At 44.1% G+C, this 24,250-nt stretch overlaps 1 protein-coding gene across 4 annotated transcripts in view; it reads right to left on the bottom strand.

The window, feature by feature from the left end:
• The window catches only part of NRG2 (neuregulin 2), a 175,527-nt gene that overhangs the window by 21,015 nt on the left and 130,262 nt on the right, over positions 1-24,250 (bottom strand). For 3 of the 4 annotated variants that reach the window (XM_067005494.1, XM_067005492.1, XM_067005495.1), the window contains 2 exons: positions 15,876-15,996; positions 5,497-5,555 (listed from right to left, as the gene is read on the bottom strand). In XM_067005494.1, the coding sequence (XP_066861595.1) occupies positions 5,497-5,555; positions 15,876-15,996 (180 nt within the window). Of the gene's footprint in view, positions 1-5,496; positions 5,556-5,807; positions 5,885-15,875; positions 15,997-24,250 lie in introns of all 4 variants that reach the window. The other variant, XM_067005493.1, reaches the window with a different exon arrangement.

The following is a 24,250-nucleotide window of genomic DNA, read 5'->3' as shown; positions in this document are numbered from 1 at the left end:
AGCTGGGCTCAGGAGGTCCTTATTAGAAAGACTTCCTGACTTTGTGTGTGTGTGTGTGTGATATTGCTGAAATTCACCCACATGTGCAAGGAGAGATGGAGATCTGACTGCAAAGGCAAAGATCACAACCCCAGGAGGTTCTCTGAGAGGTGATACTACAAAGGAAGAAAAAATGAAACAGAGAGATCAAAAGGCTTTAAGTAAGTGTAGTGCAAGTGTGAGGACTCTCAAAGATTGTTCAAGATTGTTTTTGAGGGAAGCTGTATACTGAAGAGCACCAACAAGAAAGAAATGGAAAACGATATGCTCCTAGTTCCTTTAAAAATTGAAACAGGGGCTGATACCACAGGCAGCATTTTGCCACTGGCTGAGGCAGTTCCAAGGTCCTCTGAATTAAAAGTAAGGCCAGAGAAGAGCATATTTATGCACTTCAGTAGACTTCAGAGCCACTTTTATGGGTGTTCCAATGCAGGGAAATCACTATGCAAATCCAGCTACTGTCCAAGAAAAGAGTCTCCTTGCACTGAATGCCCAATGGCTTCAGAAATTGCTCTCTTGTCAGCAGAAGCCAGACAATCACATCGGAAAGCAGAACTTTGGTCCCAAGTTCATAGCTGTCAATTTTAGAGTAGATTTCACAATCAGTCAGCTTGCAAAATGGTCCCTGGGTGCTAATACTATGGACTCAATAAAACTGTGGTTCAACAGTATGATGTGTTAAATTTTAGTTCTCACTAGTGCAAGGACAGCTAGACAGAGACACACGTGACTGTGAACATACTGTACAGAGACTCTGGTAGAGACATCTGGCAGCTAAATTAATGAGTATATGCTCATCACCCTCAGCACCTCTGAAGGATTAGACATCTCAGCCTGATGCCAGCACTAGTGTTAGGTTAGCTAAATTCTCATACTTGGGTGCCAAACCCTCAACAGTGACTAGGAAGGTAGCCTGGAGCACCAATTTGGATTCAAACCTCTAGCAAAGATGTCTAAAAGCTCACTCAAAAAATAATGAGGGTCTGGCTGGACTATTGTTGCAAAGAGGGGGGCAGGGAGAACAGTGGGTCTGAAAAAGAGTTCATGATGTGAACTCAGGTTTCTAGTATGGCTGGTTACTCCTTGACTGTACATCGCATTCTCAGTTGCAAAGGTCAAGGAGGATTTCTGGTTTTGTACATTTTGTAGTTACAGGCTCCCAGCCCTCTGGCTTTATCAAAGATAAATCATAAGCACAAGATCTAACTCCTGAAACTAGCATATGATATGACTTTACCATCACATCACTGTATATACATATACACCTTATGTACAGTGAAGGTTATCAATTAATTATATCTGCAACTATAATTGTACGGAGACACAGAAATACGCAGAGTTTGATGTGAAAAATATTTTAGTAAGATGATTTAATGATTCACAGCCCATGGTATAATTCTCTTTGTTCTCATTAAGCAGGGTATTCCCCTCTTTTATACTGTAATTGCATACAGCCACTGTCCATTTTGTTCACTGCCATTAATTCTCTTTCAATCTAAAATAAAATAGCTTAAATGTTTCCTTAATGTCCCTCAGTTATATTTTATAGCCTCTATAAGGCTTTCCTCCAACAGGTTACTTAAAGCCTAAACAACATTATTTTCCAACCCTGTCCTGTCAGCCAATTCCTCATGTGTGGATGGAGGAGTGTGCACAGAGATCCAGTGAGATCAGTGGAATTTCATACAGACATAAGGGATCTAACCAGACTTCAGGCAGCATCAGAGCATTTTTTTTTCTTCTTAAGTATGTACCTTTCACCTTTTTTAATCTCAGTGAATGTGCAATTCTTTTCTCTGACATCTCTCCTTCCTTGTTTCTTCTGGTGGATTTTCTGTTTTTATCAACGTGACAAAGCCATCTGTCATACTGTCGTAGAACTGACCTATGATAAACAGGATAAAGCTTTTGAGTTTCCCCATAAGACTTTGCCCATACTTACTGGATGTGTGATTACTATGTGTCAGTGTCTGAAAAGCCTGTATTTGTGCTGCTGTAGCTTAGCAGGTTACTGCCCATCCACGGCTGATAGTAACCAACTGCCTATGCATACTTAGCCACTGCTGTGCAAAATAAGTTGTTGGCTTAGACCTCCTTAGGGTATGACTCTTGCTGGAAAATAGACCATCAGGGAGGCTGAAATTAATGCAGGCTTAGTACAAAGGCAGGCTGAGAGAGCTGACACAGTGAGGTACCACAGCTCTGCTCAGAAGTGGTACCTTGCTAGGCCAGAACAATGTTTTCTGTTTGCATGATGCATCCATTTTCTTAGTTAAGTAGCTGCTCTATCATGCTTCTCTCTTTTTTTTTTTTTTTTTCTGCAGTATCTCAACACGTTTCCCATTACTTTTGCATGACAGTGCAAGCAAAATAAAATGCAAACTCCTTACAAGCAGATAGGAACCAACAACAGAGATTCTTGCTTGAATACTGGTGTTGCAAATTTCTACAAAAGGCAAATGTTATTTATGTTATTTATCCAAATAAGGGCTGAGTCAGGACAGACTGGGATGTCCCCAAGCTAGCCCAATAATACAATTCCTAGTGAGTTCCTCTGTACCAATCTGTTAGAAAATAGTAACAGTGTGAGCATGACATAAGAAAAAAAAGTGCCATCTTTAACATCTTCGAGCGGCGGGTATATACCCAGCATATGTCTGGCAGTAGCTACCTGGTCATATGATTGTAACAGCAACTTAGAGAATGTCACTTGCAAGAAAAACAATCTAAATACATCTTTCATCTTCATAATTACAGTAGTCTAGCAGGTATTTCTGACAGTCAAAGAAAAAGAAACCTCCAAAGCAACCTGCCAAACAGACAACGAGAGCCTGAGCCCCTGCTGAACATAGGGAATTATTCCTGAGCAAAACCTGAGTAGTGGTTCAAACTGGAGAGATAGGAAGGTGCTCCCAGAAGGAAGATGCACAACATCTGTGATGCTGGGAAGAAGGCAACCATCTCTACCTCTGGCCCAAATTCAGCAAAGTATCTGCTGCATCCTTTCAGAGCACTGTCTTAAATTTAGTTTACTTTGCAGAGGTTCTCCCTCAGACCTGGGATATACCTGCTGACAATCATAGTGTAACAGTTAATTATATTAAAGAGCCAGGAGCCTCCCATCTAGGCTTAAACATCCCAAATACATTTATTACAACACCAGGGTAGGTGTCATTATTTACTATTTAAGTATCTGTCAAGTGCTGGCAATGTTCTCAAAATAAGAATCAGGTCAGAGCTCTTTTATTTCCAGTGGAAGTGACTGAAACTCATTTAAAGTATTTCAGCTGTTGACCTGTCAGAACCCATACAGGATGAAGTACAGAGTGAATTATAGAGCAACGGCAACTTCCAATGTGACCTAATTATCATTTAAAGTAGAAAGTAAGCATTCACGCAATCCAGACTCAGGTGAAATGTGTTTCCTATTTGAAAGAATGGCAAGTTCAGTGCATTCTTTGCTGCGGTATAGCTGCTACATATATTACCCAACTGTGACCTGAAAGTGAAAACAGCTATAAACACATATGAATCATCTTCTTAGATTATTTTTATCCTAGTTCAGACAAGTAACCTGGATTGTTAAACTGTTTTTACCTTACTATCCCGTGGTTAGACCAGAACTGAGATAAGGAAACGAACATGTGTCAGTTTTAAAGTTGGCATTGTTCCTTCAACACACAAATAAAATTTAAACAAATCTCATTCCCATAAATTCTGAAGGCTGAGGAAAAAAATCATGCTGTTTACTTTTGCCATTACAGTTCATAAAAAAAGCACTTTTCCGAAATAAAACTAATTTTCACCCATTTTTTTTTGCAGCATGATAGCAATAGTGTCTGAGCATGTTGGACACCATGTCATGAGACACCCTGCAAACCAACTTTATGGGTGAGCATCCCACTGCTGTCTGCAGCAGGAGTCCCTGACACTGTGGGATCCAAAGTAGAAGAGAAACTTTTTTGCATGAGGTTAAAGATCAAAACAGAACATTGTTTAGACATTTTAAAAAGATCTACTTGGATGTTTTAGTCTGAAAAAAATAAATCAATTGAGGTTTCAACTTTGGAAGCCAATTTGGAACAAAAGGCAATGTAAAAACACCAAGTTGTCCCAAGGGCCTCAAAGCCCATCTGCATCTTGTCTCTATATTCTGCAGAAGAGAGTCTAATGCAAGCCCTTGCCAGCTATTAGCATGTGCTAATGAGACTCTTGCTATTGCCAGTTCAGGACAAGGACTGCAGGATTTCTTAAAGAGGGGTAAGAGAGGGGATACTGGCAATCAAGCAGATATCATGGAGAGGCCTTTCTCCTCTGGTTCCCACTACTTAGAGCCTCTTCTGTGGCTCTTTTTAAAAACTCTCTTTTAAAAACCACCATTTGTGGTGGTCCAAATGGCCAGCATGGAGGCAGTGTGTACACAGATAGTCACTGCATTGTAACTGCAAGCTAAGTGCTGCATCTTATTTCAGGTCAGACCTTATCCACACAAGGATCCCACTGGTGCTAGGACACGGTCTGAATAGAGACCTAGCAAAAGTTATCTACCTTGAACAAAATAAACAAATGACACCTGTAAATGAGGCATCTCTGGAGACCCATAGTACATGGGAACTGAGAACTAGACACTGGGAAGCACTAAGTGCAGGGGTTGTTGGATACTTACAACCACTGCATACAAGGTCAAGGGATCAGTCACTGTAGCTAACACAACCCCATATGCAAGGCTGTCTGACCTACTAGGAGATATGGGAACATCTCTGTCTCCAGAATGGATACAGTCAGAGATGCCTAGTCAGCAGATTTTGTTTGCACGCTGTGTTGCACTGCAGGGAGGGGAGCCCTGAGATCGCAGCAGGCTCCATCATCACCTCTGGCTCCAGGCATGAACCATGGGCTCTGCCGAGACCTCTGGGCATGCTCCAGGCCAACCTCTGACAATCTCACCTGAACAGCAATTGATGCTCGGTTTAGCTTCTGGTAACAAAACCACAACCTCAGTGCAAGGGAAATTTCAGAACAGCCTTCACTGTGTTTTCCTCAGTTGGTACAGAGAGACTCACACACCCAACTTGCAAGAGTCACAGCAAAAATACAGATCTCTTGCACTGCACCACATAGCCCATGGTGAGACAGCAATGCTAGCAGATACAGCTTATTGCAGACCATTCTCACACAGCACACCACATAACCTTGTGCCTTATTTGTATTTTGCACGAAAAGAGCAAGCAACATTAATTTCAATCAGAAATGAAAGCAGATCCCATTCTAACGAATGGGCAGATAGCAAGAGCCCTGATTCTCCTCTTGGCAACAATCACAGCTCCTCTTAAGACCAAGCAGAGCTGGGAGTGCACAAGACAGGAAGAGGGCTCTTGGAGAACAGAAGAACCTGCTTTAAGGACATGACACAGAGCTACAATAACGAGGGAGAGAGAGAAGTAGAAAGAGACATACTGGAGAAGCTGACCATTGCGAAATGCTGACACCGGTCTCCTGTGAATTCGATCGGACACCTACCGAAAGAAAGAAAACCAGAAAGAAAGAAACAAGATAGCAAAATGACACCCAAACAGAGTGAACCAAGGACCCTCCTGATCCCTTTCACAACTCCTGTCTGTCTGCTTTCAGCCTGCACCCTTACCTGCATCCCTAAGCCCTAGCCCAAAGCTGACACCAAGAGCCATCCCTGACTAGACCACTCTACATCCACCGCTGTGCCCAGGAGGTTTTAAGTAGTGTGGTGCATTTTTTGTCTTCAAACATACTTTGCTTAGGATCTGGCATGTACAATCGCAAAGGCAGTTTCTCCAAACATCTCTGTCCGAAGAATCCATTTGGACATCTGGAGGGGAAAAGGGGAGAAATCACAGAACATGTCTGGCACCATTCTTGAGGCTAAGGTCAGAAATAAAAAGTGCATTGTGATGAATGGAAAAAATAAATGCTTCACGCGCATATTTACTCTCTGCTTTGCTTTAACCTCTAACATTAGCATTGCAGCTTTATCTTAGGCCTGGGTCTTCAAGTCGCCAGCTAAACCCCTCCTTTCCTCCTCTGCCTGCCTCCTTCCTTCTCACCTGCTAGAAGCACCAGCTGGCCGGAAGACTGCGATGGGCTAGACCCTACTTTCAGAGATTCTCCTTGGAGCCACTATCTAGACAGGACTGGCAAGCAGCATCACAGAGCGGTGAGCAGCTGCTCAGGCGACAGCAAGCATTGTGTATGGCAAGCATCTTCACATTATTACCCCCAGAAGTACTCACAGGATGTTCCAGGGAGAATGGCTATGTTGCGGTTAGAGACAAAGCATGTGCGGAATCTCTGTGTTAACAGAGAGAAAGGGACAGAGAAGAAAGCTGAGCTGGAACAGGTCTCATGCGCTGCCCAGCTGCGCTGCCCATGCTCTTGCAGGCCAGGCTATCCCATTCACAGAATCATAAAATCATAGAATCATTAAGGTTGGAAAAGACCTCCAAGATCATCTGGTCCAACCATCCATGATGGATGGGCCAGGATGTGCTAGCTCAGGGGGCACCAGTTATATGACCCTGATGCTGTAGTGCCCTTGGGGACAAGGGCCACATGGCAGGTGCACAGGTCATGACTGAACTCCCTGGAGCAGTTCCCAGTCAAGTGGGACTCAGGGGGTGTGAGAGCACGGGCAGGGGTGTGGTGGGAGCTGCTGAGCTATGCACGGGTGCAGCAACACCCACGTGCTCTGCATCCTGACCTGCCACAGCTGTGGATGAACCTGATAAGTGATGGGAACTGATTTGTGGCTGGTCAAACATTTCTTCCCCTGGTGCTGATCTCTCTCCCTTACTTCACTGCTTTTATCATGACCTTCTTGGATAGTGCATCAAAGTTATCCCTATCTTTCTTCAAGTCTCATCTCTACCCACTTGTCCTGAAACTCCCTCCCTCCCTCCTGACCAAACTCTCCCTCCCCTGAGCTGAATAGGGTTTTATCACAAATAACTGGAGTTTTAACATGTTTTCCAACTTCCTGGAGCAAGCTGTGTTGCAGGCTCTATATCTTGTACGTCAGATCTTCCTCGCTGTCAGCTACCACCCACAAGAGTGCTCTGTCCCTGTCCCTCATCTAGGCCTCGGTGTTTGACAGGCACCAGCTGGTTGATAAAGAAGAGACCAAAAGACACTTCAGCAGAAAGGACGAGGCCCAGAGGCCTTAACTTGAGTCCGATGGCTTAGCTGCCTGCCAATCCGCTGTGAAGGACAGCGAACAGCCAGAGCAGCCTTGTTGCTGTGCCAGATGACTGATCCCAACCTGCATGTACAGCTGGGTGGAGCAAGGAAAGTCCAGGTCCATGTCCAGGTCCCGGTCTCACTGCCAGCCCTACACGGGCAGCACAGATCTGACCCAGTCCTGTCTCCCAAATGGACACCAATGCCTGCTCCCACTCTGTGGCACAGCAAAGGAGAGGAGGAAGCGACGTTTTGAACTCTGTGGTGTCTGATATGATCAAAGCTTTGTAGTTCAAAAGCATGGTGGCAGATTCTGTGTTGTTGGTTAAGGGCTATGGTAGCATTTGTTCTTGCCAGATTTATGTTTAGATGGCATGTTATGGATATGCAATGTCAATGGCAGTAAAAAAAGCCAAGAGAGTTGAATTTCTGCTTCTTTCTACTTAAGTGAACACAGGCAGGGTTTTTAAGCAACTGTGTAGTTCCCTTGTGGAACGGAGGTAGACGCCAGAGAAGTCTTCCCCACTGATTATATCCAGAAATCTTTGATTTTTAACAGTTCTCCCTCATCACGGACATATACTGATCTGGGCTAAAAGGTAGGAATCGTGACATGTGAGGGAGTGCTAAGGGATCTCAGCACCCACATCAGCTGTGCAGACCAAGGGTACACAAGCAGAGGCAACAGGTGGCTGGCCACAAGGCAGGCCGTTGAGTGAAGATCTCTTGGCTCCAGCAAATGTTGTGACTGGCACAATTCCCCCAGTGCACAGAGGTCTATTCCCTGCCTGGAGACTTGTACTAACACTTCTTGGGAAAGCCTGAGGCATTTGCTGACATGCTGATACACCACTGTCACAGGCTCTTAGAGGAGGTCATCCTTCTGCTGACAACCTGCTGGTATTCCAGAGGTAACTTGAGTTCAGGCTGAATGCTGGATGCCTGCAGGGGAGCTGCGGATATACACCTGAATCTAGCACGATCCAAGGAGCAGAAGCAATAGCTAATAAAATGCTGTATGATCTTTCCATCCCATCTACTGTCCTTTTCCACTTCTTCACATCCACCACTCTAACCTATCTTTCCTCTAAAGAATTAATTTCCCAGTTCTAAAAGGCGGAATGTCCCATGTCCATGGGAGATTTCACTGGCTATCCCTCTCACAGAAGAAAGCTATAAAAGGGTCTGCATGACTGAAGTGATTTTGGCGCATGATTTCTTGCTGGTTCTCACTGCAGTTTTGGTACATCTGCACTAAGTAAATCTGGTGCACCCTCTCTACTTATAACTAGCTTTGTTTTCTGTGCTACACTACATTTGGTTCTTAAGAACTGTGCTAACACTTCCATGTGGGAGTGTGCTGGGCTATTTGCATATCCCAACCTGCTCAAGGGGAACTTAAGGGCACGGTTCTGCATGAGGATTCACTGCACTCCCTTGATGTACACAAGTTCCTCAGTGTCCAAGCCACTCTTGAAACTGGAAATTTGACTCCATGGTCAGGCAAGTATCTTTGAAAAAATCACCTTTTTTTTTTTCATGGTCATCTTGAAGTATAGGAAATGGAAACATATCAGTAATGTCATTTCAATGCCAGGGTACCCAGACAGCTCCCAAGAAAAGGGAGCCCAAGGGTTACCATCAAACATGAGGCCTCTTGACATTTCTTGTAATGAAGAAGAGGAAGCTGGTGCTGGAAGTAGAGTGAAGAAGCCCTGTTGGCAATCAAAGAGGCAGCTGGATGATGCACTCACAAGGACAGCCCTGGTGAATCATGACTTTGGAGAAGCCTTTAAAAGCTTGCATGGAGTTCGAACAAAGCACCCAAAAGAGATGGTGTCTTCTGAATCCTTTTTAAAGTTTATTCATCATCACTGACAGCCATGAACTTATTGAGTCTTCAAGGACATCCAGTTTAACTTACAATGTTCTACCCATTTGTCCGGGATCTAAGGCTTCAGCTCAGGTGTATGTTGTAAGCACCCCCAAATGGCCTCAAGGGTGCTGATGAATGAGGCAAATGTCCTACGCACCTAAGAAAATGGACGCTTTGTCTGAAAGGACCTAAAACTGTCTCAGGCACAGATCTGCAAGATATCAGTCATGGCTGGAACTTGAATGTGACTGAAGCTGCATGCCATTAAGGAAAGACTCAAAATCATATGAAAACTGGTGGAGGGAAATAAAACCAAGGAAAAGAAATTGGTAAGAAGTGAAAAAGCAGAACGGAAATGTGTCAAAGCAGCTTTGATGCCATGACAGCTACCGTATAACCAATCCTTAGATCTCTGCTGTCAGCCTAGCGTGGGAGGGAAGAAGAACTTTCTAGATTGAAGACAGTAGATAACAGTCTTCTCCCTGTCTAGTAGAGCTCAAGCTTTACATCTTTAGTTGCTAGTGAATCAGCACTGGAAAAAGTGATAGAAAAGAAGCCCTCCTGAACATGAGCACGTTTTGTCACCTCCCAGGCTGTCAAGACACTGTGCAATCACATGCAGAAGGTGTGCTTTGTGAGACTACTCAGAAGCCACAAGTGCTGTTTTCTCTTCCCTGGGTCCTGTTTTCTCAGAAGCACAGATGCTGGCAGCAGTGGTTACCAGGAAAACTTTGAAAGTATGCACTGCCCGTGGAACCATTTTGTCTCATACTCCTAGACTGGTAAAGATGAAGATTTGTTCTTTATTACTATGTCTCCATCTGTGACTTCTAGGAATTTCTGACATGAATGGCACATGACTCTCCCCTTCTGGACAGGAAGAGGAAATGGAAGACACTTCTGCATACAGAACCTGCTGCCTGTGTCACAGACCTGTGGGCAGCTCTTCTTCAGCAGCTAAGCATATGATCTGACAGCTAAGGCTTCCTAAGGCCAAGAGTCATGAGATGGTCTTTCATCATGGCATCCTTCTTCCTGCACATCTGACCCTAGCCAAGTGATTTTGGCTGGCTATCCCAGCAGAATGGATGTTAAATTGTTCCTCCAAATGTTACCTTTGGATTCCCTGGTCCGCTCATTGTCCTCAGAGGCCCAACGTGTCTCTCCTCAAAGGCTACGGGAAGTGGACATATCTGTGTCCGTAGCAACAGCCTTGGGGAAGTACAAGGCTGCACGAACCTTTCAAAGACAGCAACTTGCCCCTCGCCAATGTGGAGAATACCCAAGACTGCCCTTGCTTGACTCCATCCCTCTGTGCATAACCAATTGCATGAGATTTAAAAACAAATACAATTTTCCACTTGCCACATATGAAAATTTTCCACTTGCAAATCTGTCAACAAAACTGGTCAGAGATTTTTCTACTTAGCTTCTGTTGTTCCTGAAAAATGTCCACTGACTTTAGTCAGTTATGACCAGTTCCCTGAGATTTTTTTTTTCCCACATTTCAAAAATATTCATAAAGTTCTGCTCTTGGGCTCAGGATGAATTTCAGTTAAATATTTACACAGTAAAAGAAATGCAATGAGATGATCAGCCAAATAAAGCATCTTGAAAACTACAAACCAAAATTGTTTAAATGATCCATTTCTATGTTGTCTGCAGAGCAAACTTATTTATGAAAATTGAAAAACATTGACGTTTTACCTTGAATCAGGGCAGAGAAATAATTATTGTTGATTATTATTTTTTAATTATTTACTAATAGCATTATTATAATAATATTCCTGCTGGAAGCAAAACATTTTCTGCCCAGCTGTTGACCTAAATCTTGCAAATGTTGGCCTGCTTCCTCCAGATCTTAAAGTATGCCAAAATCAGTAGCTTTCATAATGCAATCCATGCTACAGAAGAATGTAAACAAGCAGGTGCTTCAAAATAACAAGATAAGGAAAAGCTGCAGCAGAAGAACACAATGCACTGATAAAAGGAAATGGAGAAATGTTTCAAGCATGTTGCTTATTTGTGCAAAGGGCTGAAAAAGAAGACAGTTCTGTCATTGTCCCCTGACCAGTCCCAGATGATCAGGCTCTTGGAGAGCCACAAAAGGCTGGACTCCACAAAACCACTAATGATAAGTAAAGAAAGCAACCAGCATAAATGTAGAGTCCTTATCCAGAGCAGCTAATCAAGGCATGTTTGCTCTATAGTAGAGTCCAAATTACAAGGACATCCACTTCTAGCCTCAGTGAAGACAACAGCCAGCTCCAACTGAGCTGTGGGAGCTCAGTGGGATCTGCACTGTTGGCTTCACTGAGTCTCACTGTTGCAGGGTCAGCTTCCACACTCAGATGGTTCTCCAGGGTTTCCTTCAGTTACACGTGTATTAAAAGGGATTGAACTGGATACACAGAAGTACCACTTGAAGACAAAAAGGTAACTCTTCTCGAAACTCTATCACAGCATGTGAAACACAATGAACTAGTCCTGGCTGGTTCAGAAGATTTGGAATAGGAGATAGAGATTTTCACCCCTAGCTCAACACTGTGAGCTCTTCATTGAACATGTGATTTTGTTAAATATAGACAATCTAAACCCAGAAAGTCAGCATCTGTAAATACTACAGCCTGACTCCTGTGAGCACGTGTACTACCTGATGGGAGAGGGTTGCTCTATAAAGCTCTTTCAGTCTTCTGATCCCATGCAATTTAGGAAGATCCTGGCCCAGGGTATCAGCCACTTCAACTACATTAAACACACAAAAGAGCCACGAAGCACCTCTAGGTGAGCAGAGGAGGGCTGTGCAGCAGTGATACTTGGCTTTGTTTCTTTGTTTGGCTGACAAGACCCCAACTGCAGATAACCTGTGCCAAGACCTAACTAGGAAGAGTATTTCTTCTGTAATATACACACTAACACAACCCAGTGGGGCCTGGCAGCCAGTGACAAAAGATAAGAGCAGCCTCAAACTGCTCCAAGTTTTGTCAAGAACACAACAGTTTCCAGGATGGAGCAGGCCCAAGTTCAGAGGCTGCTAACCTTCCCAAGCACTACGTTCAGGTGGACACAACAAATCAGCAATCTCTATTTTATGTTCCAGCCCAGTTCAAGACCTTGAGACTTGCTTGTGTGCATTCCTTCTGCAGACACTGGAATCTTCCCTGCTCTGTTCTATGCAGTTTCCTTACTGTGATGGTAAGAAACCAGTCCACCTTCTAAAGCATCTCTGAGCGATATGGTCTGGAGAAAGGTCAAGAAAGTTTTCCTGACAGCAAGAGCCTGGGTTCTTTAATTTTCTAGGGCAGTTGAGTCAATTCTGTATGTGTGTGACTCAGTAGTTTTCTGGGTTTACAGTGAAAGTTTGTAGAATATCTCAGGCAGATCAGACTTCTCCCATTTAACTTCCAGGTGGTCTGTTTGCAGAGTAAGGATAACAGCTCAGATTGTATCACATTCAGTTTTCCTTTGACTCTAGCATGTATAGAATTTACTTCAAATTAAGGACTAATTTATGCAAGCACGCAATCCAAAACAGACATACTTTTTGGAACAGCTCCAAATCTGTTCTGGGCTGTTCCCTGGTTAAGAAACTGCATTCTCCAAGGTCAAGATGAAGTATATTGAAAAGGGAGAAAGGAGGTGAGTTTGCAGGAAAAAAATGAGCTGCTGTTTGCTCTCCAGAACTTATAAGACTGAGAGGAACATATTTCTGGGAAGCCTATTAAAAAACAATACTAAAAGGCTGGCTGCCAATTTAGGCGATATCTATAACAACACAAGTACGAGCCACTTCAGGAAAAGAAAATATTTGAGAATCCAGCTGCTCTTTTTGCTCCAGAGTGCCAGACATAACATCCACAGAAAGGATCTCCTGTGCTCATGGACAGTTGCAAACAATGAAATCCACTTCTGATTACAGGATGATGGAGTTAACAAGAACTCTTTAAAATTTTGTCTTCTGATACCTGGCACTCAGAAGGTGTTGAAAAGGCTGGCAGCACAATGCTGGTGCCAGGTGTGCTGGAATCTCCTTAGCACTTGGTCAAGGAAGACTGCAAGGGGGCACACAGTGCCAGAAGACTCCCAAGGTACTACCAACTCTAATCAGAATAGCAAAGTAGGAACAGTGTCTGGATAGAGCTCAGGATGCTCATGCGGCTACTGTTTGATCTCTCACTCCAAGGCATTTGAAGAGGTTGTGTGCAGAAGGATCTCCTCTATGCCTACATCTCAGAGGGATGATGTGACTGGATCCCATGTTACAGAGTTGAGAAATGCAAGACAAAGCCTTCGTCTTTCCCTCCTCTAGTTTCTCATCTGAATTGATATCATTGAATCTTCCATATACCACAGCAGCTGATCTTCTGCCTTAGTGCAATGAGGAAGCTGTGAAACATTCCAGCACTTTGTTAGCTGATGGGCAGGCAAGTCTGAAGTCAGTATATCCATCATCAGCCTTCACCAAGAATCCTCCAAGTTATTGGGAAAGTCATGGTATGAGAAATGCAAAGTTCATATTTTCAGTTCAAATGCTTCTACATTCGTCAACAGCTATACCCTTCTGGAGCCCCAGAAACTCTATATAACAGCACCTCAAAATCCAGGAATCCTTATCTTCAGTCAATGATTAGATGACAAAAAAAAATTGAAGGAGAATGAGCAGATATCTCCTCATAAAGTCGGATCAGAAGTGATTGCATTGTGTGAAAGTCACTTGGGTCTCCTTGGTACCTGTTAATGCAGAACTTTGTTTTCTGGCAAACCTTCCAACATCTCCTTTGAGTTAGCACTTTGCTGCTCTTCCATACACACCAATTCAATTCCCATCTGGTTTTAGCAACTGGTACCTTGGGACTCATCAAAACCAGAAATCATTTCCCATTTTCAAGTAAATGGCTTTCAAATTATATGAAATAATTATGTCTGTTTTGCATGGCACATAAAATCTTGATGGAATTCTTCACTGAGCTTCCCCTCTGTTCATCAGCTAGAATAGCAGTCTGTTTTGAAGGTAGACTGCTTCTTTGCAGGGCGGAAATTACTTTGGTTAAATCAGTCTGTCTGCTGATGGCACTTGATAACTGTCATGTCTATCCTCCATTAGGAATAATGGAGCCTAAACATTACATCTGCATATGTCAGGGGTTCAGGCAACTCTTGCTACAATTAGTAATTGGTCAGATACGAAAGTCTTGATCTGGATTCAAGATTTTCCCAAAAGAAATAGCGTTGAGGTCTATGTTTTTGGCACCAGCACGTTGTTTAGAGATAGACATAGAACAACATGTTCTTCCAGGCTCAATCATGGAAAGACTGGAACTGCTGGGGCTTCACAGGGCTGCACCTACACCACAAGAGTGGCTGTGTCTTCCCCCATGTTTCTTGTGGAGAACACTGTCAAGATGATGCTGTTATCCCATGTCTTTCCCACCACATCTGATCCTGCACTGGAAAGTGAGAACACAGGAGCTTAGCTGAATGTTTCCACATGGCTGTTTCTACTCCTGCCAAAAAAATGGAGTACTGGGAGAACGGAGGAGTAATGCTAAGCATAATCCAGCACACAGCCCTTCAAAGAGGGGTGAGGGCTTTGTTCAGATTCATTCTTCACGGTCTGAGGAGGCAAGGAGGGCATCACACCATGCAATGGCAGTGAGACTAGGCTGAGATCGACAGATGCAAACTCCTTTGGCAGAACTTCTCCACCCAGAAGTGTCTGGTCCACACAAGGAGAAAACAGCTCTGAGCTTCTCCAACCTGGGCACAGTGATGCCTTGTGAGCTCCAATACTGACTACACCTGTTCAGCAAAGCTCCTGAGCTCACTAGCCAGACCGGGCACTAACTCACCCGGATTCACTGTCTGGGCACAAGCCATCAGTTCTACTCGCAGGGTACTGTCTCATGCTCACTCTGCAGAAGTCCAGGAGCAAGTAGAGGCATGCCTTTGCTTGGGTACATCTATCTCGAGCACTGACAATCAGACTGCACTCTCTTGGTCCACATCAGGCTTGGAGGGTGAGCCATGAGAGGCTATTGGGCTTTTTAACTGGAATAGGTTTGAACCAGAGGTGAAAAGCTCTCACATCCTATTCCATATCCCTCACTCCATACTGCTGCACTTTAACCCCCTCCAAGAAATTTCGTTTTAAGGATAACTTAGTATATCTCCCCACTCTTTTTTGCAGATTCTAATATTTGAAGGGGAGCAATAAACAGCCCACAGCCTGTCACATAGGCAAGCACAGAGTGGTGAAGAGCTGTGTGCTAAACCTGCTTCAGGGTCCATGAGAACCAGACAGGAAAAGTAAGAGGCAGGCATCTGCAAGGGACCCCCTCTGGTGGCTGTGCACTGGGGAAGACCCCCTGCTCAGAGGAAAGAACATGTCAGCTGGAGGCTAGGAACTTTGACACAGCTCAGAGAGAGCAAGAGGGACACAACCTTCCCTGAAGCTGCAGAGGAGAAAGGGAAGAAGGGAAAGAAAATGGCCAGGACAAAAGTATTCTAAGAAGAGAAAGAAAATAAAATAAAAAGGAGAAGTCAGGAAAAGCAAACCGTGGCACTCACACAAAAAAGAAAATATGAATCCCTTCCCCTGCCCCCGCCCCTCTAGACTCCTTTTCTTAACCTGCATGGCTCAAACTGTAATTGCCGGAATTTCAGAGCTACCCATCCTCCTGCAGTTGCACAGAGGTCTCCTCTCCCCCAAACAAGTAATTTGCATGTTGACACAAGAACTACACTCACTTACTTGCAAGACAGCTGATTAATCCCTTCGATGTAGTAGCATACCCCACCATTGACACAATAGGACTTGGCTGTTTCGTTGCATTTTCTAGCATGCCCAGACCAGGAGGAGAGAGTTGTGGTTACTGCAGGGAAAAAAAAAAACACACACACACACACACAGACACACACAAAAAGGATATACTGTTATTTCCTTTGTTGGGCAATTCTGTTTTCTTAGATGATTTTCAGTTAGTTCACTTGCCAAAGTAAAAACCCCAGAGCTACAAACCTCAGCCTGTGCCTTTAGACTCATGTTCACCTCTCCAGGTGCTGGGGCTGCTGCGACTTGACTTCTCCTTTCCCAGCAAAAGTGGCAATGTGAGTGTGAAGCTGAGGACTCGCCCTTCTCCAAGTTGCTAGCATGTCAGGACAAGATCATCCTTTCAGCAAGCTCCATGGAGAAGTGCTCCTCTCCCAGCTCTCCTTGTCCTCCCCTTACACATGCATGCAATCCTGCACCAGCAGGAAGGCAGGAGGTCAGGAAGCCCAGAACACATGCTCAGAGTCACAGAGTCATGGTGGCATGCTGCTGAGGCATGATTTGTACTAGGATACTGGACCAAGATCCAGAGATTCTGTAAGGGGACATTTCAATGTTAGGAGGATGCTGCAATTGTGCCACATCTCTTAGATGATACAAGTTTTCACAGCCAGAAGCAAATGCCCTCATGGTCCCCAGAGCAGGTCCAGTGCAAGGAAGAACAACCCCATTTCTCCTTCCCCTATTTCTGAGCATTTCTTCGTCATGTCCCAATGGCTCTGCTTCTAGAGACCAAGCAGAAATTTGTTATGAGAGGTCAGTCAGCCCTGGCTTGTGCTAAGAAGGAAGTCATATCATGACTCAGATTTCTTGGGATACAGATACTTTTCCAAATCAATGTCTTTTATGTTGTTGTTTTTGTGGATTGTTGTTGTAGTTGTTTCCTAGAGAAAGGCTTTCCAGCCATGTAAGGTAGAAACAAAACTGGGTTTTAGAATAGATGATTTCACCAAGCCTCCAAAGAAGTTCTTGCAAAAAACCCTCAAATATGAAAACTCCCAAACTTCTGTAGGGAATTTCAATTTCCCCTTCCAGTTAATCTTAATGGGAACTAGAAATCAAAACTATCACAATGGCTTTGTAATGAGTCCGTATAATTTATACCTCTCTGAGATAGCAGTGCATCTAAAACCAGTGGAGAGCTGTCCATTCAGGAACAAGGAGCTCTAATGGATACCACCCAAAGATTCTTTGCAAGGCCTCTCCTTTAGCTATTGCTTAATCCAGCCACTTAAACCAAGTCTTAATATCAAATATCATTTTAAAACTGAGTGTGGAAATAAAATCTAGCCTGGCAGCATGCAGTTGCATCCCCTAACACAGTCAGATCCAGGCTGTGCACAGGCTTCACTATGTACGTGCATGGGAAGCTACAGGTCATGGAAGCTGCCAGGCTACTAGGATCTGCCTGCTCTGCTCTGCAGCTTTCTTTGGGATGCTTCGGCCAGTCTTCTGGAGGCAGAAGCAGTGGCAGAGCAAGCAAGAGCCCCCTGGGGAAGTGTGAAAATTGCAGGGCAGCAGGTACATAGAGCGACAGCAACTGGCCATTTGAACAGTCCCTGTGTGCTTCTAGGCCAGCACACAGCATGTGAGCTACTGAAAATCACTGGCAAGGTGACCTTTGGTTTGTGGTGCTTGCTGGCTTTTAATGAAGTATATGAAAACTGCATGATATCTGCAAGTGTGCCATCAGATCAGAGAGCATCAAAACTTCATGAATCAAAACACTGATGCAAATGGAAAAGCATGTGGAAGAAGAACAAGCACAGCCTGAATGAAGCAATAACCCCTGAGACCATGAAACTTATTAACTTCTAGTAAGCAAAGTGATCCATGGCACCCATCAGGCAAAGTCTCACTTCATAAATAATACAGGATAGGACCATGTTCTAGAGCGAGCCTTCCACAGCAAAGCAGGAGGGCAAAGGACAGAGAGGGATAAATAAAAACAGAGCATAGAAACCACCCTGTAGAAAACACCTCAGATAAAAAGGTATACTTTGCACCAGAAAAGATGGACAGGAGGATGCAGTGCTGTGTGATGTTCCAGTAACAGAGTGGATTACAGTTCTGACAAATTAGATTCATCTGATTGGGATTATAATGGCATTTTCATCCAGATGAAAAAAAAAAAAAGAAAAAAAAAAAGAAAAAAAAAGTCTTGTTCAGAAAATGTAACAATTTGTTTTTCAGTGTGGTCCCCTTTGACTCCACGTGGCTACACATCACAGAGAAACACGATGAAGCATGAAGTATGAGAGGCCAAGGGGGATTTCAGTGGGTTTCCACCACACTAGCAGGATATACCACAGACTCACTAGCAATGCAGGCACTTACGGACTTCATGTGTATCTGTACTTTTTTGTTCTGTACAAGCTGTTGCTTACTAGCCTGAGCAACTAGAAATATCTTTACAAATATCTACCTGTTCCTGAGTCATCTGCAATTCAATGGCTGATGTCAGTAAAGTGAGCCTCATGTGCAGTTTATTTGCAGTCATGAATATTCATTCACCTCCACTCCAAACACCCGAAGCTAGGTTTTATTGTTGCTGTTACTTATCCAGCCAATGAAGACAGTGTAGAAAATGCACATGAGAGATTCAGAGAGCACTGTAGTCTTTCAAAGCATCTATTTTCCACCACACACCTAGCTTATTCAGCACTAATAGGGTAGCAGAAAGGAAAGCCATGTGCACTGACATTGCCATATGGACTATCCTTCACATAATAAAACAATCATCACAGAATCACAGAATCATTTAGGTTGAAAGAGACCTCCAAGATCACTTAGTCCAACCTCTGACTTAACACTAACAAGTCCTCCACTAAACCATATCACTACTCTCTACATCTAAACATCTTTTAAAGACCTCCAGAGAGGGTGACTCAACCACTTCCCTGGGCAGTCCATTCCAGTGCCTAACAACCCTTTCAGTAAAGAAGTTCTTCCTAATATCCAACCTAAACCTCCCCTGGTGCAACTTTAGCCCATTCCCCCTTGTCCTATCACCAAGCACGTGGGAGAATAGACCCACCCCCACCTCTCTACAGCCTCCTTTAAGGTACCTATAGAGAGCGATAAGGTTGCCCCTGAGCTTCCTTCCCTCCAGGCTAAACAACCCTATCTCCCTCAGCCGCTCCTGTGAGGGCCACATTTTGCTCCCTGCTCCCTTCCACCGGCTCAGGGGGCTGGGTACCCTTGCTGCTAAAGACTGAGGCAAAGGAGGCATTGAGCACCTCAGTCTTTTCCTCATCTCTTGTCACTAAGTTTCCCCCTGCATCCAGCCAAGGATGAAGATTCTCCTTAGTCCTCCTTTTCGAGTTTATGTATTTATAAAAACATTTTTTGTTATCTTTAACAGCAGTAGCCAGATTGAGCTCCAGATGAGCTTTGGCCTTTCTAATTTTGTCCCTGCACAGCCTCTCAACATCCTTATAGTCCTTCTGAGTGGCCTGCCCTCTTTTCCAAAGGTCATAAAACTTCTTTTTCTTCCTGAGCTCTAGCCACAGCTCTCTGTTCAGCCAGGCCAGTCTTATTCCGTGCTGGCTCATGGGGCACATGGGGATGGTCTGATCCGGAGCCTTTAAGATTTCCATCTTGAGTGCCCAGCCTTCCTAGACTCCTCTGCCCTTCAGAACTGCCTCCCAAGGGACTCTGACAACCAGTGTCCCGAACAGCTCAAAGTCTGCCCTCCGGAAGTCCAAGACAGCAGTTTTACTGATCCCCCTCCTGACTTTGCCAAGAATAGAGAACTCTACCATTTCGTGGTCACTCTGCCCAAGCCAGCTCCTGACCACCACATCTCCCACCAGTCCTTCTCTGTTTGTGAACAGCAGGTCTAGCAGGGCACCACCCCTGGTAGGCTCACTGACCAGCTGCGTCAGGAAACTATCTTCCACGCTCTCCAGGAACCTCCTAGACTGCTTCCTCTGGGCTGTATTGTATTTCCAGCAGATATCTGGGAAGTTAAAGTCCCCCACAAGTACAAGTGCTGGCGATTGCGCGACTTCTGCCAGCTGCTTGTAGAACACCTCATCCGGTTGGTTTGGTGGTCTATAATAGACCCCCACCAGAATGCCGGCCTGGCATAAATTATAAATATTGGTAAAATATATAGTATAGGTGTACATATATATGAATTATAGGTATAAATTATCAGGCATAATCAACATGTGGTTCATGAAAAGAAAGTCCTGTCTTAGTAATTGGATCTCCTACGATAAGGTTACCCACTTGCTGAATGAAAGGAAGGCAATGAATGTAATCTTTCTGGATTTTAGTAAGTTATCAAAAGATACGGTGTCTCACAGTATTCTTCTGGACATATTTTCCAGATGTGAGATTATAGAATCATAGAATTGTAGAATCATTCAGGTTGAACAAGACCTCTAAGATCCCCTTGTGTTCTGCCCTGGTGAGGCCACACCTCAAGTACTGTGTTCAGTTTTGGGCCCCTCACTACAAGAAGGACATCGAGGCCCAGGAGCATGTCCAGTGAAGGGCTACGAAGCTGGTGAAGGGTCTGGAACATAAGTCTTATGAGGAGAGGCTGAGGGGCACTGGGGTTGTTTAGTCTGGAGAAGAGGAGGCTCAGGGCAGACCTTACTGCTCTCTACAACCACCTGAAAGGAAGTTGTGGGGGGCTGGGGGTTGGCCTCTTCTCATAGCTAACTAGCTCTAGGACTAGAAGGAATGGCCCCAAGTTGCACCAGGGGAGATTTAGGTTGGAAATTAGGAGACATTTCTTCTCAGAAAGAGCAGTAAGGCATTGGAACAGGTTCCCCAAGGAGGTGGTAGAGTCACTGTCCCTGGGGGTGTTCAAGGAAAGGTTGGACGTGGTGCTTAGGGACATGGTTTAGTGGGTGACATTGGTGGTGGGGTGATGATTGGACCAGATGATCTTGGAGGTCTTTTCCAACCTTAATGATTCTACGATTCTATCTATTCCAACCTTTAACCTAGTACTGACAAGTCCACCACTAAACCATGCTACTATGTTCTACAACTACAGGTTTCTTGACGACCTCCAGGGATGGTGACTCAACCACTTCCCTAGGCAGACTATTCCAATGCCGCACAATCCTCTCAGTATAGAAATTTCTCCTAATATCCAACCTAAACATCCCCTGGTGTAACTTGAGGACTTTTCCCCTCATCTTACCACTTGGAGCACTGTGCCCTGTCAATCAAGAGGGCAAAACGCATTTTGGAGTTCATTAAACACAGCATATCCAGCCAGTCAAAAGTGAGGATTATCTTACTATATCTAGTACTGGTGAGGCCTCACCTTGAATACTGGGTGTAGTTCTGGGCTCCACAATATACGAAGAATACTTGAATGCATCCAGAGGAGGGCAACAAACTTGATAAGAGGGAAGGCATGTCCTATGAGGAGAGGCTGAGGACACTTGGCTTGTCTAGCTTGGAGAAAAGGAGGCTAAGAAGCAACCTCATTGCTCCCTACAACTTCGTGAGGAGGGGAAATGGAGAGGGAGATGCCGATATCTTTTCCATGGTAACCAGTGATAGGATGCATGTGAATGGCACAAAGCTGTGCCAAGGGAGGTTCAGACTGGGTATTAGGAAAAATGTCTTTCCAGTGAAGGTGGTCAAACACTGGAAGAGCAAGATGTTTGATGCCCCATGCCTGTCAGTGTTCAAGAGGCATTTGGATAAAGTTCTTAATAATATACTTTAACTTTTGGTTAGCCCTTCCAACCAAACAATTCTATTCTACACTATTCTGTTCTGTTCTGTTCTATTCTATTCTATTCTGTTCTGTTGTGTTCTATTCTGTTCTGTTCTGTTCTTCTGTTCTGCTCTATTCTAGCCTAGCCTAGCCTAGCCTACTCTGTTTTACTCTAACTGTGCAGAAAGACCATCAGTGATTATGCAAGGAATCTTATACCATGCATGTTATTTAATCTTTTCAGACAGACCACTAGCCCTATTCTCAGGAATCTAGTGAAATACTCTGCTTGCAGTCTCCAGAGAGTTAATTAATGCAGCTTGGACTATAAATTTAAGTTAATTTTTCACAAACTACAGCTAATGTCAGGAAAAGCAAGGAGACAGGGATAGTTTCTCTCTCTCTCTCTCTTTTTTTTTTTTTTTAATAAAGTTGACTGGTGGGTTCATAGAGTACAGACACTTTATTCTCTCAATATTTAGACATTCAGTTAGACAGATGAACTCAGCTGGTCAGAGAGTGTATACAAATTGCCTGCTCTGTATATGCCTCATGTACTTACTGATAAAACACAGAATTGCTGAGGTTCCTCTCAACCCAGTTCATCCAACTCCTTGTCAGAAAAACATGGCTGAGAAGGTGTCTGGCCATTCTATTGCTTAGTTGTAGCAGGGTAATCCTGGTGTGAGCCACACTAAATCCATGATTTACACTGATTAATACACTGCGGTACTGTTGATCCTAACCATTCTCTCTGAGGCAGATTTCTGTACATCTGGTACAACGCTCCCTTCTCTTAATAAAAACTGAATGGAGGCTAGATGCTCACTGCTGCTATCTGTACGTAAAATTGAAAGGATTTTTGCAGACTGGGGCTCACCAGGCAATGGATCAGTGACTCTAGAGCTCATAAAAATTCTGCTCCTGTGTGTTTATTACTTTGGAAATGTTCCAATATTTACTCCCGCATTTTATTGAAATAGATCCTGCTGGAATTACCTTCAAAGTTCCTGAGGGGATCATGAGGATCAATATCTGCGGACTAGAAATTCACCCAAAAATACAAATGTCAGACTGCAGGACACTCATCTGAGAGCAACAGATATTGCTGATCAAAACCACACAAGCAGCACTCCCCATATCATCCATCTGTACTATTCTGGTGTTTCATTAAGAAACAAGTTTAAAGACTGAAAAGCACCAAGAGACTACCCGTTTCTGTGGGACAAGTAGCTATTGAAGGGACAAAGTCCTGTGTTACCATAAAGCCTCTAGTTGCTCCTGCAGGGTGATCTCTCCTGTTTTATGAAGTTATTCTTCCCATGTTTTTATCTGCCACCAGCCTCCCAGAATGCATGTGTTAGCATTGCAGCATTATATTTTCCCAAATCCGCATCATGAATTGTAATAGTAGCAACATGATATTTCAGTGAGGGGATTTGTTCAACAACTTAAAACGCAGGGCTAGTGCCAGCAGGAATGCTTTGCAGGTGGGACAGCTTAAGTACAAGAAGTGAAGCAACATGCCAGGATCACATGATGGAGTCAGAACAACAGTGCAGATCTCCTGGTACACAGCCTCCTGCTCAGAAGGCTGGGCTTACTGCCTTCTTCAAAGGGATGTCAGCTTCCAACCCACACTTTATTCCATACTCCCCATCTTTGACTTTAGAGTTGTAGAGGCCTGTCATTACATCACACCTTGAGTATCATATCAGCTGGGATGGTTGCTTCAAAAATACACAGTGTGCAAAATAAGCAATTAACATTACCTAACACCACAAGGGCACAACACAGCAATCTCTGCAGACCAACAGCAAGATCTCCAACATGTCCACCTCAAGGCATCATGCCTGCATGTGTGCAGGCTTCACTCAGTTACCAACCACACCGCCAGTTCTGGATCCTAAATTTAGGGTTTTAAATTATCTGAGTAAAGATCATGCCAGGACTTATTTTTAGTCTAATATTGAAAACTGGTCTGTCCTCATGACCCTTGGCAGACCAACTTCCATCTGCTCTAGCTGTGCCCTGTGCTGGCTGGACACCGTTCAGCTCCAAACCAACTGCACCATGCTCATGTTTTTACCATCGTTAGCTCTAGGAGAGTACAGTGCCTTCAGACTGGACTGACCTGGAGCGAACAGAGATTGAACCGAACCTATCAGTTAATGTGCAGATCTGCCAAGGCTATCCAGTAAAGGCCATGTGAGACTGGACTTGAGGGAAGGTGGGGGGAATTGGCTGAATTTGCTCAGTACATCTTACTGTGGTTAAAAGTTGCTGAAGTTTTGGTTCAACTAGATGTGATCGGACGTGACTTAGAAACCATATCAGAGAAAAGATACCACCGAGCCATTGTAATCATGGCAGTGCTCCAGGCTTACCTCACTTGGGAGAGAGGAAGTAAGGAAAGAATTCCCATCACCAGCCATGCTAAACATGGCAGTAAATGGGAGAGGGAGAGCCTGAATGAGTCCAAACCAATAAGCCTACAAACTTAGTCCAATGACTTCACTATGATGACAGCTATGAAATCTGTGTGCCCACACTGGTGCACTGAGGGATGGACTTAATCAGAGAAAGAAGGGTTATGTCACCTACC

The sequence above is a fragment of the Anser cygnoides genome, chromosome 14, assembly GCF_040182565.1.
Source record: "Anser cygnoides isolate HZ-2024a breed goose chromosome 14, Taihu_goose_T2T_genome, whole genome shotgun sequence".
NCBI lineage: Eukaryota > Metazoa > Chordata > Aves > Anseriformes > Anatidae > Anser > Anser cygnoides.
The sequence above is the reverse complement of the archived record's forward strand: the minus strand, read 5'-3'. Positions and strand labels throughout refer to the sequence as shown.